The sequence below is a fragment of the Piliocolobus tephrosceles genome, chromosome 6 (genome assembly GCF_002776525.5).
Source record: "Piliocolobus tephrosceles isolate RC106 chromosome 6, ASM277652v3, whole genome shotgun sequence".
Taxonomy (NCBI): domain Eukaryota; kingdom Metazoa; phylum Chordata; class Mammalia; order Primates; family Cercopithecidae; genus Piliocolobus; species Piliocolobus tephrosceles.
Window position 1 is genome coordinate 104,169,593 of NC_045439.1, and position 16,674 is coordinate 104,186,266.

Sequence of the window (16,674 nt, forward strand, 5' to 3'; positions counted from 1 at the left end):
TTTTTTTAAGATGGAGTCTCACTGTGTTGCCCAGGCTGGAGTGCAGTGGTGTGATCTCGGCTCACTGCAAGCTCCGCCTCCCAGGTTCACATCGTTCTTCTGCCTCAGCCTCCCGAGTAGATGGGACTACAAGTGCCTGCCACCATGCCTGGCTACTTTTTTGTATTTTTAGTAGAGATGGGGTTTCACTGTGTTTGGATGGTCTCGATCTCCTGACCTTGTGATCTGCCTGCCTTGGCCTCCCAAAGTGCTGGGATTACAGGCGTGAGCCACCGCGCTTGGCTGGTAGTTCTATTTTTAGTTTTTTGAGGAACCCCCAAATTGTTCTTCATAGTGGCCGTAATAATTTACATTCCCACCAACAGTGTACAAGGTCTTCCTTTTCTCCACATCCTCGCTAGCATTTGTTATTGTCTATCTTTTGGATAAAAGCCGTTTTTACTGAGTTGAGATGGTATCTCATTATAGTTTTGATTTACATTTCTCTGATGATGTGATGTTGAGCACCTTTTCATATACCTGTTTGCCATTTGTATGTCTTCTTTTGAGAAATGTCTATTCAGATCATTTGCCCATTTTTAAATCAGATTATTAGATTTTTTTCCTATAGAGTTGTTTGAGTTCCTTATATGTTCTGGTTATTAATTCCTGTCTCTTGATTGCCCTGGCAATGTCTCTGTGGAGCTCAGTGTACTGCAAAGGCCACTATGCATCTTTATGTCTGTGTGTACCCATTGTTTAGCTCCCACCTACAAGTGAGAACATACAATATTAGATTTTCCACCTTTGATTTGATTTACTTAAGATAATGGCCTCCAACTTCATCCATCTTGCTGTAGGGGACATGATTTCATTCTTTTTTTATGGTTGCAACTATTCCATGGTATATATGTATCACATTTTCTTTATCCAGTCAATTGTTAATGGACACTTAGGTTGGTTGTGTGACTTTGCTATTGTGGATAGTGCTGTTACAAACATATGAGTGCAGGTGTCTTTTTATATAATGATTTATTTTCTTTTGGGTACTCAGTAGTGGGATTGCTGTTTCTATTTTTAGTTCATTGAGATATCTCCATACTGTTTTCCATAGAAGTTAAACCAGTCTACATTTTCACCAACAGTACACAAGTGGTCCCTTTCCTCTGTATCCATGCCAATATCTGTTAATTTTTGGTTTTTTAATAATAACCTTTCTAGCTGGTGTAAGATAGTATCTCAGTGTGGTTTAAATTTGTATTTCTCTGATAATTTGTTATGTTGAACATTTTTTCATGTGTTTGTTGGCTGCTTGTATTTCTTCTTTTGAGAAATGTTTGTTTATGTACTTTGCTGTTTTTAATGGGGTTGTTTTCTTCTTTTTCAGTTGTTTGAGTTCCTTGTAGATTCTGGATATTTGTCCATTGTTGGAAGCATAATTTGCAAATATTTTCTACCTTTCTGTAGGTTGTCTGTTTACTGTGTTGATTATTTCTTTTGCTCTGCAGATGATTTTTAGTTTTACTTTTTAAAAATTAATTAATTAATTAATTTAGAGACAAAGTCTTGCTGTGTTGCCCAGCCTGGAATGTAGTGGCACAGTCATGGCTTACTGCAACCTCAACTTCCTGGGCTCAAGGAAGTTGAGGACACCCACCTCTGCCTCCCAAGTTGCTGAAACGACGGTGTGTCACCATGCTTGGCTCATATTTGTGTTTTTTGTAGAGATAGGGTTTCATCATGTTGCCCATGCCTGAACTCCTTGGCTCAAGTGATCTACCCGCCTTGGCCTCCTAAAATGCTAGGATTACAGGTGTGAGTCACTACGCTTGGCCTAGAAGCTTCTTAGTTAAGTCCCACTTGTTTAATTTTGTTTTTCTTGCATTTGCTTTTAGGGTCTTTGTCATAAATTCCTTGCCTAGGCTGATGTCCAGATGAGTTTTTCCTCTAGGAATTTTATAGTTTCAGGTTTTATGTTTAGGATTTACTTTAAAAAAAATATAAATTACAACCCAAAATGACTTACTCTTATAATTTTACTTATGCTACATCCTTTCTCCCAGCTTCATCACCCTGCTATTACACCATATCACTTTTATTCTTTATTTAATATTCTGTATTATAGGAAGGCTTTGTCTTTCACTACTCTAGCATCTCTTAGCAATTATTTGGATAATTCTGTTTGGGTCATTTTATATGACATATATGTTTCCTTTTAATATATAAGAATATTTTTATGTTTTTGTCTCTTGAAACAGGATAAATTTTCTTAGATAAAAAGCATGTTTAGGCATGTGTCATCTTTTTTGTTTGTTAAATAGCTCTGAATGTGGTGGTGATATGTAGCAGTGCTCTAGAAGTATTGTGACCCTATATGCTTAACTGAAATCCTAGAATATAGAAGTTGTAGGCATTCATTTATTATTTTACTTTTGAAATATTTATGCACATGTTATGTACAGGACTATGCAAGTGCTGTGAGAGATGCAAGGATGAAGGTGATATCTTTGTCTTCAAGGAAGTTATAGACATCTAAAATTAGAACATAGATGAAAATTGTATTTCCAGCGTCTTAGATGAATTATAGCTGACTAAAGAAATTTTGCATTACTTATTATATTCTTACAACTAGATTTATGTTTTGGAGGAGGTTTTCTATTGGTTCAGAATTTGTTCTTTTTGCTTTTAAAGTACACAAAGATTTAACTTCCTTCAGTGAGTTAATGAGAGATCCTTTACAAATAAGTATGCAAAGTATATTGTCTTTATAACTATATATTTTTTGGTTTACAGAGCATTTATATTAGTTGTTAAATTTCTCCTTAGGTTAAAATATTATACCTAACCTGTAGGGTCAGTGTGGCTTAATTAAGCTCAAGGTGATTTGTTTTTCTGAGAGTTAGACATATTTGTGGGTGCCTTTGAGTTATCCTTTTTCTTAAAAATTTTTAATTTAAAAAATTTCCTGATCTGTAATAGGAGGGGGTAATATATAAAAAACTCAATTCTAGGACGTTTATGAGAGCTGGGGGGATAATGAGTATAAATGTAGAGAAGAAAAGGTTTAGGGAACAGACAGTCCCTTTCTGGTGTGCTAGTTAAAGGGACATTTCCCACTTTTTCAATCTTATGCTCACCAAGAAGGCAATCAAATAAATTTTGTTAGGAGATTTTGGGATAATTACAAATGTAACAGTACCCATTGTAAATATAAAATCATTGGACTTAGAAATGACCCAGAACGTTGTAGACTTCCCTTGACATGCAAGCCATTTAAGAAACTCAGCAGGTTTACAAGCTGAAGAGAAGTGAAAATCTAAATGGAGAAATCATTTGATATTTGAACCTTGGAAATAGATACCTGGTAAAACTGGCTTTCCTACATATCCATCTAGGTGACCTCAAATATTCTGTCTTACATTGCATATTTTATTTTCTCTTTAGTTTGTTATACTGTTTTTCAGTTCTTTGAACTTTGAGCATTTTCATTTAAAAATGATTTAAAAATGATTTTAAATGAAAAACCACCAGTGATTCTGGTGGTGTAAGCGACTTAATTACTCACATACAAGCATGATTTAGTTGAATCAAATTCTTTTCTTCTGAAAATCTTGATTAGTATCTCTGAGAGATCTATAGATTTTAAATATAATTTTAAAAATTATGATGAAGGAAGGTATTTTATTTTGGAACATGTAAAACTTGTGTGTAGGAAAGGTTTGGATAGAATTGCTATAGTAAGGCAGATTGGGGACATTTTGCTGCCTGGAGACCTGGAAAGAGGGAATACTAGAGATTAGGGAAAGAAACATGGAAAGATTTGATAAGTTTTGCTTGTTTCAAAATTTAGCTGAGAGCATGTCTTTTTGGTCTTCTCTTGTCTGCCCTGAACTGGGGGCTTTTCCCCCATAAAACCCCAAACTTGGGACAGTAATATTAGGATCATAGTTCATCTGTGTCATGAGTGAAAGTTTTTGTGGGCTCATCTCAGGAGGACCTGACATGAATACCATTGTTTCCAAGAGAGAACTTGGAGTTCTGTCTTCTAAGTGATTTATAAGCAGATATTTGGAATATAACTGGTCTGAGTTGCCTGGGACTCATAACACTATTCATAATACAGTATGCCTTGCCTTTAGAGCTAGCCTCTTCCTGTTGTGACAATTTGGTATGCTGTCAAAATTCCATTTGCACAAAGTTCCTTTGCATCTCTTCTCTGTGTTACTGCTTCAATTCCTGGTAGCTTGTGCAGATATTATTTTACTGTTGATCTGTAAAGATTTATTTGTTGATGTGGATAGAAGAGCATGTGCAATATTAAGACTATCAACTGTTGTTGTGCACCAAATCTGGTTCAGCATCCTTACTAATAATCTCATCGCTGCTTAACTCACTAGATAGACTTTAGCAATTAATTTAACTTATCTAGGGCTGACTTTGCTTTTTTTCAGGATTGAAATAATAGCTGACTTATTCATTTTACAGTTTTTGAATATTAAATGGATAATGGTTATCAAAATATTTTATATTGAAAAATAGAAATTACAATGTGAATATTCACTTACTAGTAATATTATGTGGAAAAGACCTTCGTAAACTTTAGTGTTGGAGTTTTTTCATTTTTTCTGAGTGATATACATACTATATGCATGAAGAGTTTTTTATGCTTTTTCTCTTAATGGAAAGTGAATTTTCCACTCACTCTCTCTTAATGGAAAGTGAAATTTATGTCTTCTTGAGCAGTCAAATAAGAATTTAAGGTTGAAATTATGTTTCTTTAGATAAATTAACTTTGAAGATTCCTTGGAAAAACCTTTATGGAGAAGCAGTTGTTGCAACTCTAGAAGGATTATACCTGCTTGTTGTCCCTGGAGCAAGTATGTTATTTTAGGTTATAACCATTCAGTAACATCACATTGAAATTAAATTGTTACCTGAGTTAAGTATTTTAATACATGTATTTATTAAGATAGAAGGTAATTTAAATAAATGAATCATGCATAGATGCACATATATGCATACATTTTATATATGTATGCACATATATCTTACCACATTTGTGTATAAAGTATTTTTGTTGTTGAAAATTTAATTCATTTTTGCAATTTATTCTATTTTCTATGAGTACTTGTTTTGCAACTAAGGCTTCCTGTTGAGCTGCATTAGGCAGATTTACTGATAATAAATGAAGTAAAATAAATCTTTTTTTTTTTTTTTTTTTTGAGATGGAGGCTTGCTCTGTGGCCCAGGCTGGAGTGCAGTGGCGCTATCTCGGCTCACTGCAAGCTCCGCCCCCCAGGTTCAGGCCATGCCATTCTCCTGCCTCAGCCTCCCGTGTAGCTGGGACTACAGGCGCCCGCCCCTACGCCCTGCTAATTTTTTTTTTTTTGTATTTTTAGTAGAGACGGGGGGTTTCACCGTGTTAGCCAGGATGGTCTCGATCTCCTGACCTGGTGATCTGCCCGTCTCGGCCTCCCAAAGTGCTGGGGTTACAGGCGTGAGCCACCGCGCCCGGCCTAAATAAATCTTAAAAAATATCCTGATGTGTTAATCTCCAGATTTCAAGATTCAAAAATTTATTTTTTTTCCTATTTTGTTGCTTCTGATTTTGAGTGAATGTTCTCTCAAAAATGTGTAAAATTGGTAATTTTTTCCTTAGAAATGATAGTATTTTAATTTTTAATGTTTTAAAGTAGTGATGTTTAGTATCTTTATTATTATTTTTTCATTTATAGTAACAATATAATGTTAAGAAAAGTTTGGATGTTTTAGGGAAAAATTGAGAACGTACAATTGCTCAACCATTGTATAAATAAAATTTTTATTTTTACATTTTGCTCTTCAGTCTTTAGCTTATACATATCCGATTTTCAGTAGCTGTTACCACATTATATATACAACATTGACTTGGCCTTTTATTATATACATTTTTGATATGTTTCACAGTTTTCACGGTGACAGTGACAGTTTTGAAAGGCTTTATGGTATTCTGTTGTGGGCTACCTCCTATTTTTTGCTTTATAGTTAATACTAAAAATACTAGTAAATACTATAGTCAGTAGTATAAATATGTCATTGTAGTCAATACTACAAATACGTCATTATAGATCTTTGTTATTCTTTTGTGTTATTTGAGATTGCATAATCAGAAATGACATTACTAGATAAAAAAGGCTTATATATTTTATGATTGTTGGTGCATATTCTGAATTACTTTCTGAAAGTTTAAAAAATCAATCTATATTGATCCCAGGTAGTATTGGATATTAAGTTATTTTGTAGTTACTCAAAATTTACCACTGACAGTGCAATATTCTGGTGTACTTTCTGTCTTCCTTCTGTTTCTACTTCTTATCTTTGTTCTCACCCTTCTCCTCTCTCCCTTTTTCCTACCTGTCTTTCTACCTGTAATTTCTTTTCCTCCCTCCTCCTTTTTGTATTTAAGTTTTTTGTAAGTGAATAGGAATAATTTATGTTTAAACATTTCATAAAACTAAAAATGTGAAAGTATTTTTGTATTGCAGCAAGATTACATACTTACATAATCATAATGCGGCTGAACTTTTTCCATTTGTTTATTTATGAATTCCATTTATTTTTGTGTGAATTGACTATATATTTTTAGGTATTAAGTATGATGCTGAAAAAGAAGAAAAATCCTTGCAGGATGTTAAACAGAAAGAGCTATCCCGAATTGAAGAAGCCCTTCAAAAAGCAGCAGAAAAAGGTAAAAAGTTTGTTTGAGATAAACTTAGACATACCTGTATTTTAGATATATTTAATATCCTTTAAAGAAGATGCTTTCATAAGCCTTCATAAGTTGAAGTTCTAAAGAAATAATTTTTTTTAAATCTCAAAATGTTGGTTATATTTTCATGGCTCACTTTTAGGAAAAAGTAATTGCCTTTTTTCTGTAAGTGTTTTATCATGTTACTAATTTCATTTTTCCACTTTTCTTAATTAGTCATTTTTATTGTGCTACTTTAGGAGACTTTCCAAATTTTCTGTATTTGCACATCTGTTTATTTTGGGCAAATGTTAACAGTTTCTTTGTGTGCATGTTTACCTGTGTTCTTGCTGGATAATGAGGTTAAGCATAATGCTATAGTGAAATTATGTTTAGAGGAAATGCTGCTGTAATTCTATTCCTAGCTATCTCCCTTCACGTTGTACAGGATATTAAAAACAAAACAAAACAAAACAAAACTTGATTCTTCAGGTTTTAACAATTTAACATCTTGTCTTATGTTTACATTTTTGTTTTTATCTAAAAATAAATCTGATGACTTTGATTTGGTTTATAGAGCAAGAACAAGGATATGATGAAAAAGAGTAGTCTATAGAGTGATGAATTGAAGGACTTTTCCAGACATCTAATGTTTATCTCTTTTAAGTCAGTTAGCAATTGCTGATTAGGGTTTATGAGTTATTAGCATTTTATATAATTTTTGTGTTGTTTGGTGGCATGTGTAAGTATTTTTATGATGAAGATGATCTCTCTCGAAAGATAAAGCAAATATTGAGTTAGAAATGATGTTAATTATATTTAGATATAATAAGATTTCTTTTCCTAGCTTAAGCTGTTGTCATTTAATTGAATCAATTAGAAATCTTTTTTAAAAAAAGCTTGTTCCTCAAAGTTTTTAATCAGAGTTTTAAATTCTTGCTCCAAGTATTTTTTTCTTATGCAGAAGTATTGATTCTTTTATTAAAAGTTACTAAACTATTTAAAAATACAGAGGTTACCATAATGGAAGAAATTTTCTAAAAGCCTCAACATTTTTTTCCCTTATTTTCACACGTAAGCTTATTTTGTCTTCCTGCTGAAGCTTAAGTATCTATATTTTTAGGAAAACAGTTTTCTTTATGTGTATTACTTTTGCGTGGCAAAAAAGCAAGCTGAGAATGGTTTTGTTTCATGACAATTAAGTGTGATTTTTTTCTTTGTATTCAGTTTTGGCTAATATATGTAAAAGTAGTCCTATAAAAAGGAAGACTGGAGCACTAGAATTTCATTTTTTTCTTGAAACTATTCAGATTAGGATATTAACATATGTATATTCATCATTAGGTATATATTGATGTATACTTAGATATATTGATATAACATATAATTACGCATTTATCATTTACAATTACGTAATGTTACATATATTATTTAGAAACAAATCTTAAATTCCTCCTTTTTTAAAGATGGAGCATAGCTTGTATTTGTCTAAAAAATATTTTAGTGTTTTCAGTCACCTGTAAGAAAAGGCGTGGGATGTAGTCTCGTTTGTTTTCATGATTGACTGTTTAATTGGTAATGTGATTATTATGCACACATTTTGTACTCAGACTTAGGAAATTTTGACTCCTGGGTCTTCAGTGCTGAGAAAACAGACATTTGGGTCTGACAAAGAGGCTATTATGAATGGTTTGATATAAAGGATGTACATCTGTAGTATTAATTTTGTATAAATAGAACTGTTAGGCGTATGCTGTATATAGTAATGACATTGTAGCTTGGATGATAAAATTTAAGTTTTTTTCATATAGAATTAAAATTCAAAAAGTAAAACTTTTAACACTCAGTTTTAACATGTTATATTTGTCAAAAAAAGTTTTGAGACTAAAAGATGAATTCAGGAATTGGGAAGTATATTTAAATTTTCTTTCTTAACTGTTAAGATACACATTTAATAATGTTGCTTGCAGTATTCTTTTCTCATTTCTATGGATATGAGTCACATCTTCAAATAATATTATTCATGTGAATGATAGAGGACAACCCTGACCTTTATATATTTCACATTTTACCATTATTAATAGTTATTAATTATACTTTATTTTTCTACTTGTTTATTGATATTAAAAGCACAAAAGCACCATTGCACATGTATAGGGACTCAGAGAGGGAAGGAGAGGTGATGATTCAACTCTAAGCAGCAGATGATAAAAATGAAAACAAAATTATCTTGCTAATCTGCTCATAAAAAGGATTTTGACTTAGCTTGTTTTATTTGGTAAAAATATACCGTTTCCCACTATCATATAGGAATAAAAATTGAAATAAAACTATGAGTTCATTTCTAGAAAATTTGCTTAAATGTAAAAATAAACTCTGATATTTTTATCCTTTTATTTCATTGGAGTGAGTTTATTTTTCTGGAAGGCCATCATAAAGAGAAAGATTAAATTCCTAGTAAGGCCAAAAGATTCACAAATGCTAGATTCTGTACTTGAGGTGTTGGATTTTATCAAAATAATATGTACACACACTTGAAAATCAATAATTTTGCCAAAAGGACATGATAAAAAATGGCAGTCCCTTGTTTCATCCTTTGCTACTCTCCACACCAACTCCTTTGAGTTAGTAATAGTTTTTACCAATGTTAACATTGTGTCATTAATCTAGTTCATTAATATAGGGCATTATCTAGGACTTTCTGTTATGGTAGTCCAGGAGTGTACTTCTCTTGCTATCTCCTTGCACCCTGAATTCTCCTTCCCATTTTCTCATAATATGGATACATCGTAATTTTTGGCCAATTACTAGTCCTACTTAGATTACTATGACAATGCGATTATTGTTCACTGCGCAGGTCAGATGATGTATGTGTTAGGCAGTTTTTGCATTGCTATAAAGGAATACCTGAGACTGGATAATTTATGAAGAAAAGAGTTTCAATTGGCTCACAGTTCTGTAGGCTGTATAGGAAGCATGGTGCCAGCACTTGCTCCTGGTGAGGGTCTCAGGAAGCTTTCAGTCATGGCAGAAGGTGAAGTGGAAGCAGGCATGGACCCACCCCCATGATCCAGTCACTTCACATCAGGCCCCACCTCCAACACTGGAAATCACATTTGAACATGAAATTTGGAGGGGACCAATATCCAAATCATACCAATGTACTACGACTGTATTTTCTTTCTTATATAACCTTTTGTTTTTCTTGAATTTATAAATGCTGCTTTCTTATTTGCTTAGTCTTCTATGTAAATTTATCTTTAATTCTGTTTCACATGCTACATGAAATTTGTCTGCTATATGAGTATTGATAGTGTTTTCCAATCGTGTAAACCCATCTGTTGGTACTCTCTACCACCCTGTTGTCTCTTGGAGTTCCCCCTCTGAACTGATCGTTTTTTTTTTTTTTTGAGACAGAGTCTCGCTCTGTCGCCCAGGCTGGAGTGCAGTGGCGCGATCTAGGCTCACTACAAGCTCCGCCTCCCGGGTTTACGCCATTCTCCTGCCTCAGCCTCCCGAGTAGCTGGGACTACAGGCGCCCGACATCTCGCCCGGCTAGTTTTTTGTATTTTTTAGTAGAGACGGGGTTTCACCATGTTAGCCAGGATGGTCTCGATCTCCTGACCTCGTGATCCACCCGTCTCGGCCTCCCAAAGTGCTGGGATTACAGGCTTGAGCCACCGCGCCCGGCCGTGAACTGATCGTTTTTTAGACCAGCTGCACAGTTGTCATCTTAGGACTGGTCTTAATTGCTCGTCTATATTTAATTCCATGTTTCCTGGGCCCTTTGCCTTTTTTGCTTCCTTAGTTTACTCATTTGTTTTCCTAGAGTTTCCTAGAGCACATCTAGAAGCTTTTAAGAATGGATGCACTGGATATAATTTCGAAAATTCTTTCAAGGCTGAATGTCTTTGTGTTTTACTTCTACACTTGTTTGATTTGTCTGCGGTTGGAATGCTAGGTTAAATATTAGAATTTTGAAGGCAATGTTTTCTAGCTTCCAGGCTCTTTTGAAAAAAGTCTGATGCCAGTCTACACATTGTTGGAAGCAGAAAAATTAGAGACTCCTTGGACCCTCCTGTCAAAGACCTTACATTTTAATTGGGCAAATAAGAAATTTGCATAATAATAAGCAAGAGAAAGTGTTGAGTCCCATCAAGGAGGTACAGACAGTTTTACGGGAGTTCAGAAAGAACATGTCATATTCAGCCAAAGAGATCAGGGTAGACACTGTGAAGGTGTATATTTCAACTGGATTTAAAGGATGGATCTGCAGAAAGAAGAGAAGGCATAGGTAGAGGAGACAGTGAAGGTGGGAATCATAGAGCCTCTGTGGGATCAGCTAACAGTTTGGGAGTCTGATAGAGAGTAGTTGGATGTAGGGTTGGAAAGCTAAGTTTAGGTCAATTTTAAGAGATTTGCATGCTCTGATGATGTTAATGGTAGTGACAGTGAAAGTAGCTGACGTTTATTGAGCATTTACTATTCACCAGTCACTCTTCAAAATACTTTATATGAATTAAGTGAAAGTTAAATAACTTGTTCTAGGTCACACAGTTAGAAAATAGTAGAGCTAGAATTTGAACCCAGTCTGGCTCTAGATCTTGTATTCTTAACCCTGTACAACGTGAACTTTAATCTATAGCCAGCCGAGGAGTAAGTATTCCTTTTTCTTTCTTTAAGAGTCCAAGGAAGGACATGATCAGAGCTATGATTTAAGAAAGTTAAACTTGCAGTGTTGTCTAGAATAGACTGGATTTGAGAGCGAAGTGGAAGATGCTATCTAGCCATCATTAATGAGAATGGATATAAAGGATTCAGACAGTGTATCTAAAGGGACCAGATCACGCTAAAGTAAGATGAGGTCATTTCAGCCGACTCTAAAATTAGTGTGAAGTATCACAGTAGTATTTTATTCTGAAAATGAGCAAAATGGCATGCAAAAAGAGAACAAAAATAGTGGACTTTGCACTGTTTGAAAACTTGTCAAAAATTTCAGTGAACCATTAGCTGTAGTTGATATTTACCTACCTCACATAATTTGAAATGATTACTATAATTTTAATTGTTAAGAAGTTTGTGTGTTGAAAGAACTAAAATGGTGTCACTGTGAATATTTCCTTAGAAATAGTTTTGGTGTCACCAAATTTTAATTATCCCGTTACATGATTTCTAATTATTTGAAATTAAATTTAGGTATATTTTACATGTGAAATTAAAGGTGTCTTTAAATTGCTTTGCATTTTGGTTATTGCTGCCATGTGGATGCAGGCACACATTCAGGGGAGTTCATATATGGCTTGGAAAACTTTGTTTACAAGGACATCAAGCCTGGTGGGTATGCATGATTAATTATATTCAACTATATAAACATATTCTTGTGTATGCTTGTACTTTTGGTGGAGTCCATTTGATGGCATGCCATCCTTTTAGAAAATATGGAAATGTAATTTGTGTTTTCCCCCTTTACCATTATTTCCTTTTCCTCACCTGTAGTCATTTATTCATTCACTAAATATTTGAGTGTCTTCTTGTGGCAATCACTGTGCTGGATGATGCTGGATGTTTGTAGGGTAAACAAACATGATTCACTGTTCTTACGAAGCTTAGAGGATGATCTACAGATAACTTTCAGATTTGGGTTACCCTTTTGACTTTAGTTCTAGAGTTCATTAGTTTCTGAATTAAGCAGTTCCTCTCTGATAGTGGTGGTTTTGGAATGTAAAAAGCAATAAAGTAGATTTTTTCTTTTGAATTCAGAACCTTGACAGGAGATATTCCTCTGAGCTTTGATTTGTTTCACCTCTGTTGTAGCTCTGGAGGTACCTCTAGACTACTGTCCTGTACAGCATATTGAAATTTCAAGCTTCGCAAAAGGCAAATTAAAGGCTTACTGTTTGTATTAGGATTTATAATATGATTCTTTTATATACTAGGAAATATACCAAATACATTAAAATAATACTCTTTAGTATTTTACATAATCTGATTTGTTAAACTTTATGTTTTATATCATACTTCAAGAGCTTGTTATATTCACTCAATCACACTTAAAATTTGTTTTAATTAAATGGCAGTTGGGTCTGTATCTTGAAATTTATAAACAATAAGCATCATGTTAGAATTATCTCTGTAGCTAGGAACCTTAATATGTTGATTCATGTGACCAATGGTAGAGAAATTTTCATGACGGATTTCACAGCATTAGGTGAAATTACCCTGAAAGCAGTTCCCGTTCTAATAAACCTACTCCTTTTGTAAGTGTGCTTGTGTTAATTTGTCTTCTAGTTACCTTGCTTAATATAAAAGATAGCATGGAGATACTCATGGCTCACTGTCCAGTTTTGTGGGTTATAATCAAACGAACTTACTGTAGTCTGGGCAGCATTATTAAAAACAGCAGACTATAACAGCTGTCACTATAAAAGAAAACATCATTGATTCAGTTTTTTTTTAAAAGGTACATTAGTGTAGATAAAAAATGAGTTCCAGAATGTTGGTGCTTCTGAAATGAGAATAGTTTATTATGTTGATGGTATCTTCATTCAACTGGCTAGGACTTAATGTGTGTTTCATGATCATTTCCTCCTTTCAGTTTCTGAGTGTATATTATTTCCTCATTTGATGTTACTTCTTGTTTTTGTTTTATTCTAAATCATTGGTTCTCAAAAAGTCAAAATGATTTTCATAATAATACTAAGCATTATTTGATTTTTCCTTTTGTTGACATTTACATTGCTGGTGCAAAAGCAATGGTGGGTAAGAATAGCTGTCTGCCTTAGCATGATTCAAGGCAGTGGCACTAGACTGTAGTAGTAGTCACTGTGTTCTTCACTACCATGCACTCACAGTAAGCAAAATGAAACAAAAAAATTGCCAGTTTTTACTTAAGAATTCCCTTGATGAAGTAGGAAGTTTTAAATTTTAATGAACTTCAGGGACCCCTTGAGCATGTCTCTTTAATATTTTGTGCAACAGCAGAGAAAGTATACCTGTAGCATTTCTGCATACTGAAGTAGGGTGATTGTTTCAAGGAAAAGTACTTGTGCAGATATTTGAGTTGTGAGCTGAGCTAGTTGCTTTTTTCTGGAAAACCATTTTTACTAGGAAGAATCACAGACTATCATTATTCAGATTTGGTTGTTTGGTAGACACTTCAACAAAACCACTTGAAGGAAAAGCAACCGGCAATATTTGTTGCCAATGATAAAATTTGAACTCTTGAGTAGAATTTTGGAAAACTTGTATTTGTCACTTTGAGATCGACAGCTTCCCAGTAGTACTTTAAGACTTTTCTGATGAGATTGGTGGTAATATTGACAGATGTGAGTTTTGATATTAAATAATAAAATGACTTGATGTTTGGAAGATTTGCATAATTCAATAAAGCAATATTTCCAATGGATGATAAAAGACATACATGTCTAAAGGGTTCATTTAAAGTGCAAGATGGACTAATTGATTTTAATTTGTATGAAAAATTCATTGATAGGGTTTCAGATTCCACGATGCAACTATCTTTAAGAAACTTCCACTTGTTGACTTTGATATAATATCTATAATTTCATGAAAAGGCAATGAAAATGCTCCCCCCTTTTCCAATTGTATATCTATAGTGAGATCAGATTTTCATCATGTACTTCAATTAAAACAAGGTATCTCAACAGGTTGAAGGCAGAAGTAGATATGCTAATCCAGCTGTGTTCTACTAATTGAGACGTTAAAGAGATTTGTAAGAATGTAAAACCATGCGACTTTTCTCACTACAACTTTTTGTTTAAAAATATAGCTATTTTTATAACTATATGTTATTGTGTAATGGCTTATTTTTAAATGAATTCATAATTTTTTCAGTTTTTATTTATAATATGGCAAATGTCAATAGTTATAACTCACATAAATAAGAAGTTCTTTAGAGTCCTCAAGTTATAAATGTTAAATGGGTTGTGAAACCAAAGTCTTTGAGAACTGCTTTAGTTTGTGATTGAGAACCATTGATTTATTTTTTATTGGATTAATTAGAAACTTTCTCTAAAGAGCTATATAGCACTAAGAATAGATTTAAACTGTTTAAAGAGGTTTAAACATGATGTATCTGCCATTGAGATGAAAGACAGAACATGGGGCTAGAACAGATATGAAACCAGAAAGACAATTGGTCAGGTAAGAAGAGAATTTAAACCGAGGCAGCTGAGTCTGTTGGTTTTCAGGGCTAGTCTGGCTTTCTTACTTGTTTCTTTTCAAATGGTATTTCTTTGAGAACTCATTCTTTTTATATATGTTTGATTTATGAATAGAACAGAGTCAAACGTTCACAGTGGCAAGAATTATTGGTATAGCACTATCCTGATTGTGTTACAGTACTTACTAAATGTTTTCTTCTTGAAACTGAGGGTTTTATTTTTGTAGTCGAGGATTTGTTTCTTAATTTTTGTAGTGGCAGAACAATTTGCTTTTAAAAATCAAGGAAAAACAAATTAAAAATTTCAAGTTCAGTTGCACATATATTCTCTCAAATATATATAACATTAATGTAGTTGGATCTGGATTTTTAAAATTCATTTGAACAGATAAGTATTGTATGCTTTGTGCCCAGATGTAGGATAATTTCTGACCTAATGAAGTCTCCTGTCCGATGGCAAGACAATTGAGCAAACACTTCAAATATGGTATAATCACTGTTTAATGCAATTTTCTGTAAGGTACAGGCTCTGGGGCTACTTGGAGTAGTTTAAGAAGGCTTTGCACAGGCAGTAGTGCTGGACCTGAGATTTAAAGGCTGCCTAGGAGTTCACCTGGTGAAGAACTTCAGGGAGGGCGACACAAGTTCACAGAATTACATGTGTAGAGGCATTAGGCATTAGAAAATGTGGCTTGCTTGGGAAAGTATAAATATTATTTATGTAGTATCCAGTGCAAGGATGAACAGCAGGAGATAGAACAGGACAGGGACGTAGGGGTCACATCATAAAAGGACTTTCTCTATTGTGTAAACACATTTTAATTATGTCTGGGAGGTTGCAGAGAGCCTTTAAATAATTTTGAGCAAGAGATTAACAGGCTGTGATTAGTATTTTAAAAGACATCAATCTGGTAACAGGGTAGAAGGACCTTTAGTAGGAGCTGAGGCTGGAGACTAGAAATCAGTAGATAATACAGAGACTGCCTCAAGAGTTCAGGCTGGAGGTGATGCCTGATAGGAATTTGAGTATGAAGATTTGTAAGTTGAGTAATACAGGTATTGGTAAATGCCAGAATGCAGTGAGGTAGTGTTGAAAGAGAATGAGGTTTTAAAGGAATTCCTAGTTGAATTCAGCGTACAGTTCAATGTACATGTTGTGCCCACTTAATGTTCTTTATATCCTTGAGTCATTAAATAATTTTGCTTGTGAAGTGTATCATCCAGAGGAAGTCATCTGTGGGCGACTTACCCTTTCATTTCATTTATGTGTCTGTGTTCCTACCATATGTTTATCAAAACCTACTGAAAGTTTTATATTCTGTCATTGTTACATTTCCAGTATTTTGGTAATATTGAAATTAAAGTGTAACTTTGTGAAGTCATTAATATTATAAAAGGCATTGGGAATGGAGATTTTATCCAATTTTAGTATAATTACGCCTGCCAATTTATTGTCTAGATTAAAGAAGGTTATTCTTTACTATAGAAAGTTATTCTAGACTAAAGAAAGTTTGTAAATTTGTCTTTATATTGAAGTAACAGGTCAGTTTAGAATAAGGTAAGGTGAGTTGTGCCAAAATTTGCTGTCAGGAAGAATTCTCTTGTTTTCTTTTCTGTCCTGTAGTCTGCTAACTTGAATTTTATCCTTTTCTCACTAAAATGCTTCCACTGAGAAGGACGTAAACGTAAAAAGCACAAAAAACATTTTAAGAAACCTTTTAAAGGTCTTGATCGTTCAAAAGGTAGGTAAAAGTAGTTTTATGCCATGGTGTTGTTTATACACATT

The 16,674-nt window shown here is 33.7% G+C and overlaps 1 protein-coding gene across 2 annotated transcripts in view; it reads left to right on the plus strand.

The window, feature by feature from the left end:
- VPS13C (vacuolar protein sorting 13 homolog C) overlaps positions 1 to 16,674 on the plus strand; it is a 189,917-nt gene that overhangs the window by 18,221 nt on the left and 155,022 nt on the right. For both annotated transcript variants that reach the window (XR_002735024.1, XM_023228560.1), the window contains exons 4-5: positions 4,761 to 4,856; positions 6,605 to 6,706. Coding sequence is in view for 1 of the 2 variants with exons in the window: in XM_023228560.1 (XP_023084328.1) it covers positions 4,761 to 4,856; positions 6,605 to 6,706 (198 nt within the window). In the remaining variant the exon portion in view is untranslated. The remainder of the gene's footprint in view (positions 1 to 4,760; positions 4,857 to 6,604; positions 6,707 to 16,674) is intronic.